Source organism: Vigna unguiculata, chromosome 7 (assembly GCF_037176805.1).
Source record: "Vigna unguiculata cultivar grain cowpea cultivar isolate G323 ecotype 2 chromosome 7, ASM3717680v1, whole genome shotgun sequence".
Taxonomy (NCBI): domain Eukaryota; kingdom Viridiplantae; phylum Streptophyta; class Magnoliopsida; order Fabales; family Fabaceae; genus Vigna; species Vigna unguiculata.
In genome coordinates, this window is record NC_140798.1 from 6,421,549 (window position 1) to 6,441,849 (window position 20,301).

The 20,301-nt window shown below is 31.4% G+C and overlaps 2 protein-coding genes across 2 annotated transcripts; one reads left to right on the forward strand and one right to left on the reverse strand.

Moving 5' to 3' along the window:
* The first annotated feature begins 4,952 nt into the window (after positions 1 to 4,952).
* Positions 4,953 to 6,408, forward strand: LOC114192817 (uncharacterized). The gene has a single exon (XM_028082637.2). The coding sequence runs from the start codon at positions 4,953 to 4,955 to the stop codon at positions 6,267 to 6,269; it is 1,317 nt and encodes a 438-aa protein (XP_027938438.2). The 3' UTR covers positions 6,270 to 6,408.
* A 477-nt stretch (positions 6,409 to 6,885) lies between these two features.
* Positions 6,886 to 15,046, reverse strand: LOC114192207 (3-isopropylmalate dehydratase large subunit, chloroplastic-like). Its single transcript, XM_028081850.2, has 15 exons — positions 14,881 to 15,046; positions 14,600 to 14,710; positions 14,345 to 14,515; positions 13,560 to 13,712; positions 13,385 to 13,453; positions 13,167 to 13,283; positions 11,847 to 11,921; positions 11,645 to 11,722; positions 11,200 to 11,295; positions 10,270 to 10,319; positions 8,838 to 8,892; positions 8,581 to 8,712; positions 8,342 to 8,389; positions 8,059 to 8,217; positions 6,886 to 7,291 (listed from the first exon to the last, which is right to left on the reverse strand). The coding sequence occupies exons 1-15, from the start codon at positions 14,929 to 14,931 to the stop codon at positions 7,151 to 7,153; spliced, it is 1,506 nt and encodes a 501-aa protein (XP_027937651.1). The 5' UTR covers positions 14,932 to 15,046; the 3' UTR covers positions 6,886 to 7,150.
* Positions 15,047 to 20,301: the final 5,255 nt, after the last annotated feature.

Below are 20,301 nucleotides of genomic sequence, written 5' to 3' on the forward strand. Positions count from 1 at the left end.
TAAAATGAATTATGTAAGTTACTATTACAAGTGGTTAAGTTACTATTCATTACATTATGACCACTTAATGAAAACACGTGCATTTAAAAATTTCGGTAGTTGTCAAAAAAATACATACCTATTGAATTGTACCTTCCCTGCAACAACTCTTCATGTCAATGTATGATGTTTTATTATCACCTGCAAATGATATTTTGGTAAAAGTAATTATTTTGCATACTCCATTATGACAATAATAGCTTTACAAGAAATAAAAATATATGCATTAAAGTAGTGAATGGACATGCACTTCATGAAAAAAGTAAAAAAAACTTGATGAGAACAATTTTATATGGAGGCTATTATGTTTTCATGTACTAGCTATAAATCTACTATATAATTAAGAAAATTGAACCTTAATGAAATTACTTCATTACCCCACTTCAATGTGTTGACACGTGTTCATTATTGTGGTTATTTGGTCATTTTCCAATTTTCACACAACTTCTTATGACATGTGTACAAAATTTGGTTTCTATTTATGCCTTTTTTTCTCCTCTTGACACATCTCTAAGGACTTTTATATAGTTTTATTTTGAACGCTAATTTTTTAAATAAAGCAACCATGATGTGATGGAAGATGTGACCAATGATGTGATTGAGCAATGGAAGAAAAAGAAGCAAACCATGATGTTATGGAAGATATGATGTAGCAATGTAAGAAAAAGAATCAAACATTTTCTTCTTCCCGTTAAGCTTTATTTCTACGTTTTCTAGGTTTTATTTTCTTATTTTGATTTTATTTCATGGTTCTTAGGTTTTGCAGATGGGATTGAAATTGAAGAAGTATACTATATCACTAAGAAAATATATCATTAATGCAATTACTATTATGGTCGATCTTCTTTTTTTGACATCTGCCAAAAATCAAGATATTTTCGTAATTATCGTATGATCCAATTTCTTCTCCTCTTGACACATGTCTAAAGACTTTTATGTAATTTTATTTTGAGCGTCAATTTTTAAAATAAAACAACCGTGATGTGATGGAAGATGTGACCAATGATGTGATGGAGCAATGGAAGAAAAATAAGCAAACCTTTTCTTCTTCCCGTTAAGCTTTATTTCTAGGTTTTGTTTTCTTATTTAATTTTATTTCATGGATCTTAGGTTTTTTGGTTTTGCAGTTGGGATTAAAATAAAAAATATCTACTATATCATTAAGAAAATATACCATCTACTATCTACTATATCACTAAAAAAAATATACCATTAATGTAATTACTAATATGACCGATCTTCTTTTTTTGACACATGTCAAAAATTAGGATTTTCCGTAATTATCGTATGATCCAATTTCTTCTCCTCTTGACACATGTATAAGGACTTTTATGTAATTTTATTTTGAGCGTCAATTTTTAAAATAAAGCAGTCATGATGTGATGGAAGATGTGACCAATGATGTGATAGAGCAATGGAAGAAAAAGAAGTAAACCATGATGTGATGAAGCAATGGAAGAAAAAGAAGCAAACATTTTCTTCTTCCCATTAAGCTTTATTTTTAGGTTTTCTAGGTTTTATTTTCTTATTTGATTTTATTTCATGGATCTTAGGTTTTTTGGTTTTGTAGTTGGGAATAAAATCGAAGAAGTCTACTATATTATTAAGAAAGCATACCATCTACTATCTACTATATCACTAAAAAAATATACCATTAATGTACTTACTAATGTGACCCATCTTCTTTTTTTGACACATGTCAAAAATTAGGATATTTCCGTAATTATCGTATGATCTAATTTCTTCTCCTCTTCACACATGTATAAGGACATTTATGTAATTTTATTTTGAGCGCCAATTTTTAAAATAAAGCAACCATGATGTGATGGAAGATGTGACCAATGATGTGATAGAGCAATAGAAGAAAAAGAAGCAAACCATGATGTGATGAAGTAATGGAAGAAAAAGAAGCAAACATTTTCTTCTTCTCGTTAAGCTTTATTTTTAGGTTTTCTAGGTTTTGTTTTCTTATTTGATTTTATTTCATGGTTCTTTGGTTTTGTGGTTTTGCAGTTGGGATTGAAATCGAAGAAGTCTACTATATCACTAAGAAAATATACCATATACTATCTACTATATCACTAAGAAAACATATCACTGATGCAATTACCTATATGAACCATCTTCTGTTTTTTACACATGTCAAAAATCAAGGTATTTTTATAATTATCGTATGATCCAATTTCTTCTCCTCTTGACACATGTATAAGGACTTTTATGTAATTTTATTTTAAGCGCCAATTTTTAAAATAAAGCAACCATGATGTGATGAAAGATGTGATCAATGATGTAATGGAGTAATGGAAGAAAAAGAAGCAAACCATGATGTGATGGAGCAATGAAAGAAAAAGAAGCAAACCAATGATGTGATGGAGCAATGGAACTACAGTGATGGTGGAAGGCCCAACAATGCTGGTATACTTTTTCAAGTGCTAGATGATTGGTGTTCAACATACTTTCAAATGTTATTTTTTCATCATAAACTCATCAATTTGACTACATACTGAAATGTAATTGGTTAACTGCTTTTATTTATCTGCTCAACAATGTATATAGCATAAATATAAGTAGTTGGCTTTGCATATGTTTACGGATTTTAAGATATCAAGAAGTACATTGTAATTTTTTTCTTCAAAATTTATATGATGGGGATCAATATTTTTTTTATTTCTCGAGTATTATTATTTTTATATTATTCCATAGATCAACAAGGTCATAGCTCGCACTGATAGGAAGGAGTTGATGAAAAAATTGTCAAAGTTTATATATGATAAGGAAAAGACTTTAGAGGTGAGCAATTACTTGATCTTAATACCATCCATGTTTATCTTATAAAGGACACTTGCCAAAGTTGATATTGTTGTGGACTTTTGCTTAAAGGCCATAAATGTTATGTGATTAATTTCATAGTTCTTATCAATTTGACTTTATACTCTTATTTTCCATATTTATATAATTATTGTTATACTGTTGAAAAAGATAACATCTAATATTATGTGGTGAATTGCACCTATACTTGGTGCAATATATTGGTTTTAAGAGAGGGTATTACTTGAATGACTAGCAAAATTTGTTCGCTTGATTTGCATAAAACCAGAAAAGTTTTGGCTGAATGTTGCCATGGATGATGTTTTTGCATAACTACGTTCAAAGGAGGCCTCAAATGGAGTAGTTTTTAATTATGATGAAATTGAAGCTGCCACTTGAGACTTATGCCAACTGTTGTGATGTCATAATACATAATGTATTTTGATTTTGTTATAATATCTTTCTATTCTTTCTTACAATAAACTCAAGTGGTTTTCTGTTAATAGGTGACGCTACTATGGGTAAATAGTCGTTACGTTCTTCTAGAGAAATCAAGACATGTAATAAATTAGCTTGATTTTAATAAAATATTTATAAGATTTCTGTTTAATCCTTTTCCTTTATACAATGTCTTCACTGATAACAATGTTTGTACGTATTTATGTTCAAAAAAAAAATTAATTTTAATTTTATGTTACTCTAACTTATTTTTATAGGAATTACATCTCACAATAGGTTTGCATGTTACTTTAACTTCATTATTGATACCTCTATGTCACTTTTGTTTAGAATATTTTAAGTTTAACTTTTTCTTTTCTGACTCAATATGCCAACACCTTTTTAATATTTTTCTTCTAAGTTGTCTATATATACATGTGTTTTAATTTAAAAATCTTTAACATCAATTTCATGTTATATTTATTTGTGCGGGATCATATCAAACAATATGCTTACATCTTACCTTAACAACTACTCGTGCATACACATTTTATTTTAATATAATATATAACTCAAAAGTTTAATTATAAATTTTGGTCATATAATAATATTATTTTACTACACATCACTACTTAATTAGTCAATTAGTGTAAATTTTATAATTTAAAACAGATAAATCCAAATTTATTATTTTTTATATTATCAGTATTGGTATTATTGTTATTATTATTATTAATATTAACAGTAGTGTAATCCATTATTATTATTATTATTATTTTAGTTATATTTTCTATAATCTATTACTTTAATATAAAGAAATCAAAATTAAAATAATATTATTTATTTTCAATTAATTCAATATATATATATATATATATATATATATATATATATATATATATATATATATATATATATATATATATTAAGTTTCTTAATTGAAAGAAGAAAAAAAACGACGGGTGTAATACTAGTTATATAGAAACTAGTATCAAAATTAGTATTAAGATTTAATATTACCACAATAAGTTTTCTCTCTCTCTCTCTCTCTATATATATATATATATATATATATATATATATATATATATATATATATATATATATATATATATTATATATCATCTTAAACTATCATCATTTTTGCCATCTCTGAGCCAACTATGTTGCTAACCAATAAAGTCAGTTGTACATAGACATTTACTATATATGTCACAATAACACTGTTAAACACGAACCAAGTCTTGTGACATTTTTAAACACGTAAGCATGATTTGTAATAACACAAATTTCAAGTCCTACAAAATACCTTTTACCAACAAACTAATCCTGATATAGACCGAAATCATAAGAACAAAAATTTCCACATCACGATTCCTAAAAAAGGGAACAAATTAAGGTTGTAAAACTTTCGAACACCATTGTGATTTGCTGTGGTTAGTGCAACAAAATTGTTCTCCCTTATTCACAAATCGCTTATTTCTTCTCCATGCACCTTCACGAATCTTATTCACCATCTTCTTTCTTTCCAAAAAGCATTGAAACCAAAGAACCCTTGTGACAAACTCAACCACAAATACTTTGATTTCAATTATATTTTCACCAACTTAAACCAATCTCATTCATTTTGTTGATGCGATTTCATTCTTCTTGCTGACAGTGCGATCATGTCCAACGTTTTAGCATGTTTCCAACTCCTAGAACTCAATGTCATATCTGCACAAGACTTGGCTCCTGCAGGTCGTTCAATGAGAACCTATGCAGTGGCATGGATCGACCCAGATCGCAAACTTTCCACCCGGGTTGATTCTCACGGCGGAACCAACCCAACTTGGAATGACAAGTTTGTCTTTCGAATTGATGAAGACTTTCTGTATGATGATAAGTCAGTGATCACCATTGACATTTACGCTCTTCATTGGTTTCGAGACATTCATGTGGGCACTGCTCAGGTTCTCTCCGGTGACCTTTTTCCACCAACTTCACAACCTCAACCCCAAAGAAACACTTACACACCCACAGGAATGAGATTCATGGGGCTTCAAGTTCAAAGACCCTCTGGTCGCCCCAAAGGAATTTTGAACATTGGTGCTGCTAGAATCGACAGTTCCATGCGCAGCATGCCTCTTTACATGCAAAACTCCCCAATTGTTGGATACAGTCAAGATGATCATGATCAACCAAAACGCCAACCCAAACCAGAGCTTCGACGCTCAAAAAGTGATTGCAGCTCAATGCTTGCCTCAGAAGTCATAGTTCCCGAGCCTCAAGCCAAAACCAAAAGGGGGAGAGCAAGTTCCCAAATTCTCGCTTCAGAAATAAGCTCCAAGAAGAGTAAGAAGAAAGCTAGCTCCATATTGAGTGCCACATTCATGAAGAGTGCCCCAAAAGATGGCAAATTGGGTAGAAAGAAGACTAAAGTGAGAGGCCATGAATCACCAAATGTTGATTACCCTGTAAAGTCCACGCCCAAGCGCGAGTTTCAAAACTCTCCCTTTGCAGCGAAGTCTTATAATTATGTGGGTAGTGTGAGAGCAACCCCATTGCATGCGTTTGCGATTGCAGACACGACAATGGAATATGGAACCCCGTACCGGTCGAACTTGGGTTGTCGTCCTTTTATGACGGACTCTGAATTGGGTCCGTCAGCTTCGGAGGTGGCAGAGGTGGTGGCAAGACTACCGATGCCAATGGAGGAGGGGGAGAATTCTACGGTGGAAGGGTGGAGCTTTGATGACGACGGCGGAGAGGGCCTGCCACCTAAGGTGGAGAGGTGGCAGACGGAGTCCAATGTGTCGGGTGTGAGCAGAAAAGGGAAACCTTCACGAAGGCAAGGAGATGGGTTGTTCTCTTGCTTCAGTGTAATATGTGGAGTTGAGTGCTCCATTGTTTGCGGTGCTGGTGGCGGCAGCAAGAAGCATCGCCGGAGGCGGGTTCAAGCAGTGGACAATGAAAGCTTTCTGTCAGAAGAGGAGGCGTATTGAGGGGTGCATGCATGCATGACTGGTCGAACATGGAGATAAGAAAATTATGTGAGAATTGAGTAAACTTTATCTTCTTTATTCATTGTACTTTAACCTGATTCTTTTGTACTCCATTGTGTTTCTAATGAATTTCACGTTGCAAATCATATGATCTTTGTTTACTGATGTTGTAGAATGCATTTTTAGATGTTTGATGATGGTGATTACTTTTGGATTTTGAGGGTGGTGGATATTTTGTTAAGAAAGCAAAAGGTGATTTATAATAATATCGTATCAAAAAACGGTGGTCCTAATCAGGTAGCATTTGAATCAATTAATAAAAGAAAACTCAAATAGAACAAAACTTAGATAGATTGTTCTCCAATCAAAGTAGAAGTTTCACTTAATGATTTCCTTTCTTCTCATATTACTTATGAAATTCTAATTGAAAAAAAAAATACCATTCAGAATCGTTCTGTCGAGTGAACATTCCAAAGATGAAACTTTAATAAAAGCTTAATAAAAGGAGCTTCTACTTTCAGGAACAAACTTTTAATTTAGTAAATCTAAAATTTGAACTTATATGTTTATATATATGAATGGCTATCAAGATAAACTTGGAACAAACAGAAAAGAGTTACTAAAAGCTGGATTGACAAGAAAATCCATATGAAATCAGTCATTCTAGTAGCTGCAACAACAACTGTCATTGCTATACTCACTCAACAAGCACAAGATGAGTCAATCTTCTGACATCTAACACAGTGCCAATTTCATAGAAGTTACATAAAATTTCTTCAGGCAAAAAATACTAATGGATTTGTCATCTGGCTGGTATTACCTCGTGGCTAGAGAATACATAACTAACCAAAGTGTATAATAGAATGAGGTGTAACAACATTCTATTGCAAAAACTCCCTAGGATCAGTAACATAACCAGTCAATGCAGATGCAGCAGCTGTATATGGCGAAGCCAAATATATTTGACCTTCCTTGTGTCCCATTCGGCCAGGGAAGTTCCTATTTGTAGTTGAAACACAAACCTGCACAACCAGAATGTAAGCAATGGGGTGAATTATTCAGATTCTCAATACCATCACTTGGGTAGAAAGCATGTAAATGCAATCATATGAGAAAGGAGAAACCATTTAATCACAGGGTATAAACATAACAGTGTCACTTGCTTGAATATTCAGAAGCACATGGCTTTATAATCTACAAAAATATATAGAACTTCAAGATATTATATGATGGCATTGCATGTACTAGATAACCACCATAAAAATTAAGTATATTTTAGCCTAACCATTTTAGGCTTCTCTGACTGATACTGTGTCGAATACAATCTAGAAAAGATTTTTTTTTTTTTATAAAATACCCTTTTGTAACCGAGAAAGACCAAAATAGATATTCTACTAAAGCTGATTAGAGAGGCTTCTAATCTTAATGAAATGAAAATTTTAAAAAAGTTGTGTCAGACAGCCCTAACTTTATATTCTCACCCAACTTTCTTCATTATTTTCAAGCCAGAAACAAGTTCCTACTTTTAAGGAATTTTGTTTTCTTTTACAAATTACAGATTTTAAGCTAAATGTCATCTGTCAATCGATTGTAACATAAAAATTACAAATTATTTGTAACATTGTAGTTAGTATTGCACAGTTCACATGATGATTCGCTCGATTCAGTGCCAAGACAGGTCAGTGCCAAAATTTTCAATTCCATCAATGTAATAAGGATAAATGTAACAGAGAGAGGTAGAACTACACTTGTCAATTGCAAGATGGTGGGGAAGAAGTAGGGAACTTGCCTGAGGTTCATTCATGCGTGCATAAGTATCTTTTGGGCCACCCAAACAAGCACCACAACTAGGACTAGCTGGTGTGTCACACCCAGCTTCTTCAAATATCTGTGAGCAAGTCTTACCACCAGATCCAGGAACTGGGATGCTGTATATGTCCATCCAAACCTGAAATCTCATCAATAGGTACAAGTTGGAAAGTAGTCATTTAACATGATTTCCCAATAGAACTTTATTAATAACTGTACATCAACTGATATGAAAATATACAAACATGAGCTCTTTTTCAGACCTTTTGGGTAGCAGGCACAAGAAACGTGGGGACTTTGACCTTTTTACCCTGCAGATTCAGACATGTTCTAAGTTAGGGGAAGTAGTTGTAGGATTCATGTTGGAAATGAAAATAAAAGTACTTAAAATAGTTAAAAAAAGTCTAGGATTCAGCTAGAAAAGCTTCCAGTAATATCTTATCATAATTTAACATCTTCTATGACAGATTATAGATATGCAATAGGAAAATATGATGCTTACTGATGCCAGAAAAACTTTTGCTGCAGCCATGAAATCCTCTGTTTTCCCACCTGTACAAGATCCTATGTATACTCTGTTAATTTTCACATCCTTGCACTCTCTTGCCAAAGCACGGTTATCTGGAGAATGAGGCTGCAACATTTATAAGTATAATATTAGCCAAGGAAACTAGGGGCAGCATCATATAATAACAACACAAATGCATAGAAAATAAACACAACAAAAAACCTCACTGGAAATGAAAACAAATGACTAACCTTGGCCACCACAGGCTCCAACTTCGAGACATCAAATCTATACTCTGAGAGGAATCTAGAAGGCAACAAGAAAAAAATGTTACTAATGGATAAAATTGATTACCAATGAATACTAGTTCTACAGCTAAATGAAGTTTTTCTCCAGTAAAATTATTATACAATTTTTTCCTTCCCCAAGTTTAGTTTATAAGGGAAGTTAAAATTGTTTGCTGGATATCCCACATGGAGATATGATCATGTTATAGTACATAAATAGATACAAACCTCACCTATAAACAGGTTGAATTAGACTTAAAATCCACTTTCTAAAATGGTACAAGAACATATTCTGACCAAGTTTATTAAACTTATTGTGTCACCCACTATTAAACTAGCTATTAAACTAATTATCGAACCACCAACAGATATCTAAACTCTCATTCCTCAATATAATGGACTATGTTGAAGATCACACATCGATTAGGGAAATAATCATATTATAGTATATAAGTAGTTCTAAGATTGTTAACAAGCAAAATTCATGCATCAAAGCTTGGTTTGATAAATTAAACCCATATGTAACTTGAGAATCCAATGGGCTGATTGCAATTAGATCTTTATAGCATGCCAATTTCAATATAAAATTGCCAGGAAGCAGCTATCATAATCATAAAACACCAAAACATAAGGATAGCAAATAGTCAATCTTATACTTCCTTCAATAGTACCATATCATCCTCATAAAATGAAACATTTTCTTCATAAAATCCCCAGAAGTAAATATAAAATCCAAAGTTGTTCTTCCCACAAAGTTAATATCGATTCCTTTACTCATACTCCTTTTTAAGCTTTAATTAGCTTAATGATGGAAGAAGAGTAAGAGAATTCGTAACTATACCATACCCACATTGAAAAGTTGTTATGAAGCAACACCATAAATTTTTCCTTACCATGTTGAAAAAGAGTGAAAGAAACACGAACTGGCTAGAAAACCATGTGTCTCAACTACACACCAAATCTGGTTTATATAGAAATATTGCTTTGGTATCATAATTACAGGATATGCAGTTTCTCAAATAACTAATATCAAATTGATTAGTATCCAATCACTAGGAGAACCCACCGTCAAAAGCTAGCTATTAAACGAGCATTACCAGACACTTATATGCTCTACCAAGCATCCATACTACTCAATGAGGGACTTAAGTACCCCATAATACCCAAGTTCCCACTACAAGTCAGTCTACATTATTTTAATAACTCAAATGAAATAGATCTACAGTAAATGCATAATATTTGATATTCATTCTCAGTGTATATTTATATTGACTCTGGATTTTATATTTCAACAGATAAAAAATAACATATTGAATACAAAGTTATACAAAAGCATTGAGTTTTCCCAACACTGAATAAAACCAGGAAAAACAATAATTTAGAAAACTAGACCTACCCTGCTTTCTGGTCACTATAAACAGGCTCATATGGCAGAGATGTCTTGCCCTGAAAAAAGAAATGGAAACAATTTTAAAACCAATACTATAAAAGACAGTATGCAAAGGGAAAGCATAATTTACTTGACTTGACACTATACATAGCCACCCATTATGTCAATACAGCCAAACTGAATGAGATGTAATTCAGATGACAAGATTAATAAGTGGAATCAAACCAATAAAAAAGAAAAAACAAGAAGAAAGCAGAGACCTAGTGATCTTGGAAATTAAATCTTGCAGCGCCATAAGTCATAGCCAACTTAAGTTACCAATAGAATGATCATTATCGGGAAGAGAAACTTCATGCAGGTATGATTATCAGTGGGAATGGGAAGATGACTAGCACACCAAACTCACAACTGGAAAATCAAAGAAACACCCAACTAAGACCAATGGCACAACAAAGGTCAATTGTTGAGGAGCCCAAGGTTTTGCAAACCCCACATTAAAATCCCATACATCCAATGTGGAACTCAATCCCTCTCTATACAGTGCAATTGGATCTTAACATTCTGATAAAAATTATCTATTTTATTTGACAAACGAAATTCCAAATTTTGAAAAAACTCAATAGTGTAATGCTAACTGTAGAAGTTACGGAGGATGATGTCATGCTTAAGAGAACAGGTTTAGATAGGGAAGAATAAATAGAAAGGAGACTCCACATAATAGGACATTAAATTGATATGGTTAATGATGAGGCAATACACACCAATGAAAGAAATTGGGAAATTTAATGAAAAATGGAAACCACTGTAAAGTGATTATCTAAGAAATTATTTTATGATACAATATACTAAGGCATATTTAACAATGACCAAACAGTACTAAAATCTTTTGTTAGAGGCACAATATCAATTTCAGAGAATCTACTCAGTGGGACAAACCTCAAGATATTTAAATGTAGTGCTGTCAGCAGGAACAACGCCATTCTTTCCACCAGCTTCAACAACCATGTTGCACAATGTCATCCGTTCTTCCATCTATCCAAGAAAAACAGATTACCAAAACAACAATTACAATCAAAAGAACCAGAGTTCATAGATTGAAGAAATACATAATGCTCATTTACTTGTGTTTCCGGTTCCTGTTATAGCTTTTTAATTACAAAACCACCAACTGTTTTTAAATTGTCTCTCTGTTTTCTAATATTTGTAAGAGAAACGTTGAAAACGACTTTTTTGTTTTCTGAAAAAATCTTTCAGAACAGGAAACAAATTGGGAACGATATAACAGTTCTGTAATTAAAAAGAGAAAACAAAAAGATGGAAATACAAGTACACGAACTATTAGTATTAAATCATAACATAACATCTTGCTCTACATACTTACAGTTAAACTTTCAACAGTTGTACCGACAAACTCCATAGCTTTATATGTAGCACCAGCAACACTTATTTCACCAATAATCTGTAAGGTAAGTCATTCACTAATGTAAGAATGTGAATTTTATATTTGCTAAATGAAAATAAACAGTCACAATCACCTAGTACTATCATATGTCCAAACAAAAGTACAGGATCAAGGAACTTACTTGCAGAATCAAATCCTTTGAAAGCAAATAATCAGGCATTTCTCCATCCATTACAAATCTCAAAGTTGGGGGCACCTGCATTTTGAATACAATATATTATGAAAAAGCAAATAAGTGTGTCAAGTAAAGCCAATAAGTTAACAAGCTTATAAGCTAGTTTGACCAAACAAAAGTGTTTGACAAGTTATTTCAAAGTAACTTATTGTAAGAGTTTTTAACTTATAAGCTATACAAACTATTTCATCTAGCTTCTAGCTTGTATCATGTAGCTTATTTAATTTTCTTTCTTTACAATCCCTTAGATTCTAATACATTTCTTCATTATCCTTAATTCTTTATCCATTATTATCAATTTTCATTATAAATCGAAGTAACTAATGCTTCATTACATGAAATTATGTGAAAAATTACACAACGAAAATTATATCAAAGAAACTCAATGTAAAAATAGTTTAAAATGAGAAATAAAAAAAATAAATTTCTGAAAGTAAATAAAAAATAAATTGATTAATACTCATTAGATTAACTAGTTTAAATAAAATAATATATCCAAATGTAAAAATCACATATAACTTTTAGAAAACAAACATAAGCACAAAAGAGTTTAAAAAGAATTTGATTATTTTAAAAAAACAAATCAAAAATTGTAATTACATAATATTATTTTTGTCTAGAAAACACAAATTTGATTTATATAATAAAACTTATGTAGTTATGTCCTTTTATGACATTTTTACATTTACCAATCAGCTAGTGGAACAAATACTTCTAATCCAATAAAATAGCTTATCTGCTCAGAACTTTTATGTTATGAGCTTATCAGCTCAGAACTTTTAAGTTATGAACTTATCAGCCAGTTTTGTCAAACACCCTATCTCTATTATTAACAAATCAAACAAAAAGGTACTATTCCATCTTTATTCTTGTCCCAAAATATTCAAAGAAATATTTATTCTGTTTTTTATGCTTTGATCTCGTAGTATATACAATTCTTTTTCATTCGAAATGGGAAGATAAGTCTCCAAATACAGAGCAGCCAAATAATATGTTCTTCCAAATATTGAATATTATAAATTATAAACAGTTAAAAGAAAGAGATACAACAAAAGTTGGTTGTAAATTCCAATCAGTAATACGCCAAGCTAATAAGAGAAAAATGACATGGAAAGAGAAAGTAAAACACATTAAACTTTTTATTCTAGAACTACCAAATATAAAACCTTGAGCTGGAGTTGATGATAAAGGTAAAAATATATATAATGGTTCTACAGAATATCTTCTATTAAAAACCAAGAGATGTGAGTCTTGAGCAGAAGCTACCTTGAGCAAAAGCTTCCCAGTTCCCAGCACAAAACCGGCATCAGTATTTCCAATCCCAGTAGCAAATTGACCAAATGCTCCAGCAGTACATGTGTGGGAATCAGTACCTAAGAGAACCTGCAGGTATCAATGAAATTAGAAAAGCAGGAAACAAAGTTGTACCAAACAAATGAACAATACTTCACCACAGTAAAGTTATCTTGTTATACTAAACAAACCTCTCCTGGCCTACAATGACCTTCCTGTGCAAGAGCAACATGGCAAACACCCTTATAGTCTGGATTTGCCTGTATTTTTATAATCACAGTCAATGTTATTGGACATTGCGCATTACAAAGCATTTTAAGAACTGAGTCGGACAAATAAAGATTGAAAATATAAAAAAATGCATACCTTAAAATTACTAAGATCCTTAATATCATAAAAATATTTTATATTTTGCTCATGGCAAAAATCTCTTAGTATGTCCACATTGCGATTGGCACGTTCATCACTTGTGAATATATAGTGATCAGGTATTATTACAAGCTTTTCACGGTCCCAAACCTTCAAATGAACAACACAATCAGGAAATCACAGATGTAAAAAACACAATCAGGAAATCACAGATGTAAAAAACACAAAAGTTAGGTCTAATGTAACGAGATTAACTGCCAACCAGACCTAGAAAAATTACAATCACTCTATGAACCACATAAGTCTAAGAACAAGCAAGACAATTTTCCTGCAAAGGTAACTTTCAAGGTAAAAGAATCAACCATGTAATGGGCTTGAACAAGTGCACCATCAAACCAGTAAATGTATTTTGAAGTTCCCACTTGCAAAGGTAATAATCATTTTACATCCCTTTTCAGCACACAGAGTGCTCGAACCTCTCACATGACTTCTAAACCGACAAAGTTCCCACCCAGAAAGCACAAAGCTACATTCAATAAACAGAATCCATGGCGTAGATTGTCCTTCAAAATCAATTTCACCACATGACCCCAATCCTACTTTCTTCAACAACCCTCACAACTCATCTTTTTTTCAAACTGTCCACAAAATTCCAATGGACTTCCAATCAAACAGCACAATCAATGAAGAACCTACCCCAACCAAATCCACAACCATCAGAAAAATAAAAAAACTCCCATAAAAGACACTCTTGAGTGAAACCAGCAAAGCCACTGACTCACCTTAGCATCCTCACCAAACTCCTTCTTGAAAATCCCAATAGAACCGGGTCCACAAACATCATGCGTCATCAAAATATCAACATTAACCCAAACATTATCCCCAGGGCTCAGTTGGGCCTTCTCAGAAGCTCTGGCCAATATCTTCTCAGTCATCGTCATTGCGGTTCTCACCTGAAACACATCAACACAAGCAAAATCACACACAAAAACTAAAAATCAACAGCAAAAATCCAAAAGGGTGCCGAAAAACGCAACTGATCCAGTGGTAGAAGGCTGGCGCTGAGGCGCCGCCACAGAACAACGGATTCCCTTTGGAACCGCTTTGAAGCATCTCTGAGAGGAGAATGCGTAGAGAGAGAGATCCTTCTGAGAGAAAAAACAAAAGAGGAAAAAAGGGGTTAGTAGGGGACAAAGCTAACACATTTAAGCAAAAGGGGTGGAGAAAAATGAAGCTTTTTGAAGCACGAGAAAGAGAAGAAAGTGATTGATGATGATGCTTGGATATTGGGAGCGTAGAAGGGAAACATAGAACGAACTTTGGTGCGGAGGAAGGAAGTGAATGATGGAGAGAGAAGAGAGGAAGCCATGGATTATCGATGTTGAAGCTGTGATGAACACAAAACTAGTCAGTGGAGGTTGTATCCTTTATTACCCTGTTTTGATTGAGTGTCTCTGTTTTTTTCTCACAAATCCTAGGAACATATTCTGAGTGAAATTAATTAATAAATAAACTAAAGAGAGGGTCTGTGTGATGCACGAGGTCTCTATCAGGGATTTTTTTTTTTCACATTTTTTTTTTTACTTTTCAATAAATAACTATTTATTTTAAAATTAAATTATTATTTTATCATTTTATTTTTAAGTAACTGTTTAGTTAAATTTAACTGTTTTTCTATTTAAATTTTCTTTTAAATTAATTATTTTTAAATTAAAATCCCTACAAAATAAAGAAAAAAATATTTATAATAAAATTTAAAATACTATTTATATTTACTATTTATAAAGAGAATGGAATAAGTTTTGTAATTGTCTCAACATCTAAATTATTTATAAAATTCAAGCATTTAAAAAGTTTTCAATGGAAATGAGATACATAACAGTTTGTTACTGTTAAATTTAGATTACTGCCTAAATCATGCTTATTTATGAGGAAAATTTAGATAATACAGTGTAAAATTTGAATATCGGTTTTTATAGAATATGATATCTCATCCTTAAAACCTGCCAGAGTTTTCTGTCTGTTACATGGTTCTTGATAATTGCATAATAACGAAAGCACAAGGTTATACAAATATAAGAATTTTAAAACTAAAAAAATACTCCTTTTGGTGTATATGAAAACTAAAAGTATATTCAAAGTCAAATTAAGAGGAAGGAAAGAAAAATTGTTATTGGTTAACACTTATAAAAAGTGTAATGTATACTTATTATTCCAAACATGGATATAATTTTTGGAAAGAAAAATTGACCAAGAGTTTTGGTAAGTATGTTTGCAAACTTGTCGTGAAATTGTATGGGTTAGAGAGAGAAGAAATTAGTTTGTAGTTTGTCATGTACCAGAAGAGAATCTATATTATTGTGCTTAGTTCTTTCATATGAAAATTCATATTGTGAGCTATATAAGTTGTTTGGTTTTTGCAGTATAAAACGAATCTAGCAACGGTTTGAAGATCTTAAAAAAGATAACTTATCTATTATTATGCATAATTGATGGTAGTTAGAGTTCGATACTCCACTAATGAAGAAGAGTGAGAAACCATGGTACGTTTTTTTACTTTCAAGAAATATAGAGTACTGAATCACTAAATCCTTTCAATTGAACTTTTGCATTTGAAACAAAGAAAAGACCTTGTGAAGGATTGGATTTGATGTACGAAGAACATGTTGAATAGCTTGATGATGATGTATTGTAGGAGCTTGAAGAAACTGATTAAGAAGAAAAATGGTAAAGCAAAAATTAGGTCAATTATTGATGAGATACATAAATCTCCCTATAAGTTTTTGGTAGGAGTTTGCATCTTGAAAAGGAGCATTAGAACTAAACAACAACTTAATGTCCTTGGAAAGAGAGTAGAAGGCTTGCTAGCAAGCATTGTCATATCAACCAAGATATCCTAGACATACTTTCTTTTGCAAAAGTGGATTTCTTTCTTGGACCGAGTAATTACTTAATTTTTCAATGTATTTGATTTTGAAGGTGTTCTTGAGGAGCTGTTTTGTTTCTTCGGTATAGGATAATATCATTTATATACACAAACAAAAACTATGAAGACAATAAGTGTCTTTTTAATAAAAAGGGGAATTGTTATATTTTGATTGAATGAAACTAGCTGAAAAAAAGGAAAAGAGAAATTTTAGTAAACTATTGTCTAATAGTTTTCTTTAACCCGTACAATGATTAAGTTAACTTGCAAACCTAATTCTACTGAAATAGATTAAGACTAGGAGGATGAACAACATATACTTCTTCAATATCTCGATGTAGAAATGCATTGTCAATATCCAGTTGGTGTAAATACTAGTGATGTGTGGCAACCCGAGCTAAAACAAGTCAAAAAATGGTCAATTCAATTGGTGAAAAGGTATCCAAATAGTCTAAATCTTTAATTTGCATGTAGCTTTTGCCACAAGCCTGACTTTGTATCTCTTAATCAAACCATCCAATTTATATTTAATTTCATATCGATTAATATCTTATCATGTGATAGATCTGTTAAATGCCATATTTTGTTGTGTTGAAGAGCTTGAATTTCTATTTTCATAGCAAATCAATTCAGGATGTTTGAAGGCTTCATGATAAGTTTAAGGATCGTTGTGAGAAGAAATAGTCATGGTGTAATATAAGTGTTTGTTAGGTAATATATCATAAGGCAAAACAAATGAAATAGGAGATGTAATGTTACCATTCAAATCACCATTTTCAAAATTGATAGAATTGTTGATCTTTTGGTGATAATCAACCAAAAATTATGTAGCTTTCATAATTTTGCTGGAGCGTCTAAGATCATCCCCTTCTCTTTTGTTCTTGTAGAATCTCGGTGTTTTGATAAACGTTTGGCAAGTATACCAATTGTTAACGTAGTAATAAAATATTGTCCTCTGAGATTGACTCGTTGAATACTAGATTCTCAATTTACATAATTTTGAGCAAATGAGATTCAATAGAATGGTAAGCATAGAATTATAACAAAAAAATTAATCAATATAAGAAATGTTAGAGGATTGATTTTGTACTCTTTTCCTCTAGAATTCTACTCCTTTTCAATTGATGCAAGCAATGTAATCATCTACTTGAGTTTACTCAAAGGTGTTTTACCCCTAATCCCTTAGTAGGTAAAATCTATTCATTGAATTTGAACCTCCAATCCCTTAGGTCAATTTACAAAAATTCAATAGAATCATGAAAAATCAATAATCATCTCTATTACAAACTAATTAGTTATATCCAATTTCCCAATTGTGATAAAACCTAACATGTTCTATTTATAATTGCAAACAATCTCCAAATTTCCAATTATGAAATTGCTCATAGAATAAACAATAAAATCATAAACAGAACACTAAGATAAATAACATTAACAAAACATCAAATGTAAAGAGTATGAACTATAATTCGGAGTCTTACATCAATCCTCCAACAAAAAGGGAAATTAGTTTTGCATAATGAAAAAACTAAAACTAACGGAAGAAGAGAATGACGAAGGTGAAGAAGAAGAAGATGATGAAGAGAGCCCCTCGTGTAGTCTTTTTTCCTCCCTCCTATCTCTCCATGTTTCCTCCTTTTACTAAGGTGGTTACCTCTCTCTCATAATTGCTTCCCCCTTTCTTTCCTTTTTGTTTTTCTTCTAAATCTTTGTTAGTCCACATAATATTAAAATTGCTCATTGAAAAATCCACAAGTCACATGTGAAACTCACTAGTTTGCTTCTATATTCTAGAGCCAAATCCACATGTCGTGGAAAAATCCACCAGGCACTTGTCGAACTCGCTGTTTTGAATCCTGCATTTTTGAAGTCAAATCTACAAGTCATGAAAAAAAATCCACCAGACAATTGTGGAACTTGTTGTTTTGTATCTTGCATCTTTGAAGCCAAATCCACAGGTCGTGGAAAATCCACTAGGCACATGTAGAACTTATTGATTTGCTTCCTTCACTTTTGACACTAACTCCCTCAAACTATAATTGCACCTCAAAACACTTGTTTACACAAACAATGCACAAACCCAAATGTATGATCAGAAATAAAGATATTGCACCTCAAAACAACATTTCTCAATTTAGAATTAATATTGCACTGCAGAATAAACATTCATTTCATAATTCTATCATCCATTAGTTTTAAAAAGACATAACTAACTTCCCTTACTTGTGAAACAATGTAGACAACCTAACTCGAGTATCAACCCCTTTTTAAACTTAACAAAAACCAGAATTCAACCTAAGAACAATAATAACATGATCAGAGGACGTCGTCAGAATCACTGATCAATAGAGAATCATGAGAAAAACTCAAATGACACATGTTGAGAGAAGATTTCTCACATGCACATAAGATTCAATTAAACAAGAGTTAAGAGTAAATATCAACTTACTCTGTTGAAAAAATTGATCGGACAAAATTAGAGAGCGCGCATTAGGGATCCCCTAGCGGTCTTTGATCGTCAGACAGATGAACACATGAGTGAGAAATCTAGAGAGGGGTAGAGAGAAATAAAGAAATAATTTTCAAGTGTTTATAACTAATGAAACTCATTTTTAGATTTTTTTATTTATACTTAAGTAATTTAATAATTTAACAATAAAATTTTATTATTTTAAACATTTATCTATTCTAAACTACTATTTTCTATGTTCTCAAGTTATATATTCTTTAATTTGTAAAATTTTGGTGATTTGAATAATTTTTATTATTTGGTTTGTAAAACCCAAAAATTCTTATTTCACTTTTTATTTTCTAATTTAATTATAATTTATTATTATTTTACTTTTATTTATGTATTTCATCTTACTTCCACGAGTCCTTAATCAATCTATATTAAAAAAAAATATTTACACTTTATTCGTTTAATGATTGAAAATGTTGCTTTTGTTTTAACTTCTCATTCAAAACTTCTATAATTAATTTTTTTATTCCGATTAAATAGTTGCATAATAAATTTACACGGATTTTAGTGCTTGAAATTTTATTCATAATGCTTGCAACAAATTAAGAAGCTTATCTTCAAACCTTATAAACTAAGTGTATTGTAATAAGGGTGAATAGTTAATTTCTATTTATTATATTCATGAGTAACTTAGAGTTGAACTTCGGAAATCCAAATCCAATTAATTCACACCTAACTTTTCTTCCACATCTTTTACGGAACCTTTATTTTACTTTTATAAAACATTCTTGTTTTATTGTCTAAACCCAATTAAACAATTTAATTAGCTAAATAAACAACTTTATTTCATTATTTATATTTTAGGAAAATAAGACGTGATACCAAGAGCACATCAAAATTGCACATGATATTTTAAAGTTTCGTTTAGACTAACTGTCTTAGCTTAGCTGGTAAAGGAAATTGGATTACTCTATTACATATAGAATTTAAAAGTATTTTTATTATTAGTTTAATTTTTAATATTTGAAATCCACTTCAATTTTCATCTAAACTTTTGTTTATTTAAACAGTAATTTGCATTTAAACCATACGTACTCCGCGAATTTCGTCAAGAAAATTGACTATTACAGGTTACTATAACTGCATTTATTTAAAGGACAAACCAAAAAAGTCAAATTGCAGCATCTCCAATATTATTAATTTTAGATATTTACAATAAATATTTTTGTTTTACATTAAAATGTTTTAAACGATTTATACATTTTTATATGAAGTTATTCTATTAATAAAAAAACAAGCAGTTCATAATTTTTATTATGAGTTAAATATGATTTTTTTTTAATTTATTGTAA

Coding starts and splice junctions, on each gene's coding strand:
- LOC114192207 (XM_028081850.2), bottom strand. CDS start 14,931: ATGGCTTCCTCTCTTCTCTCTCCATCATTCACTTCCTTCCTCCGCACC. Junction 8,390..8,580: donor CAAAAGTTTTTCTGGCATCA/GTAAGCATCATA, acceptor CTGAATCTGCAG/GGTAAAAAGGTCAAAGTCCC. Junction 7,292..8,058: donor CACGCATGAATGAACCTCAG/GCAAGTTCCCTA, acceptor CTGGTTGTGCAG/GTTTGTGTTTCAACTACAAA.
- LOC114192817 (XM_028082637.2), top strand. CDS start 4,953: ATGTCCAACGTTTTAGCATGTTTCCAACTCCTAGAACTCAATGTCATA.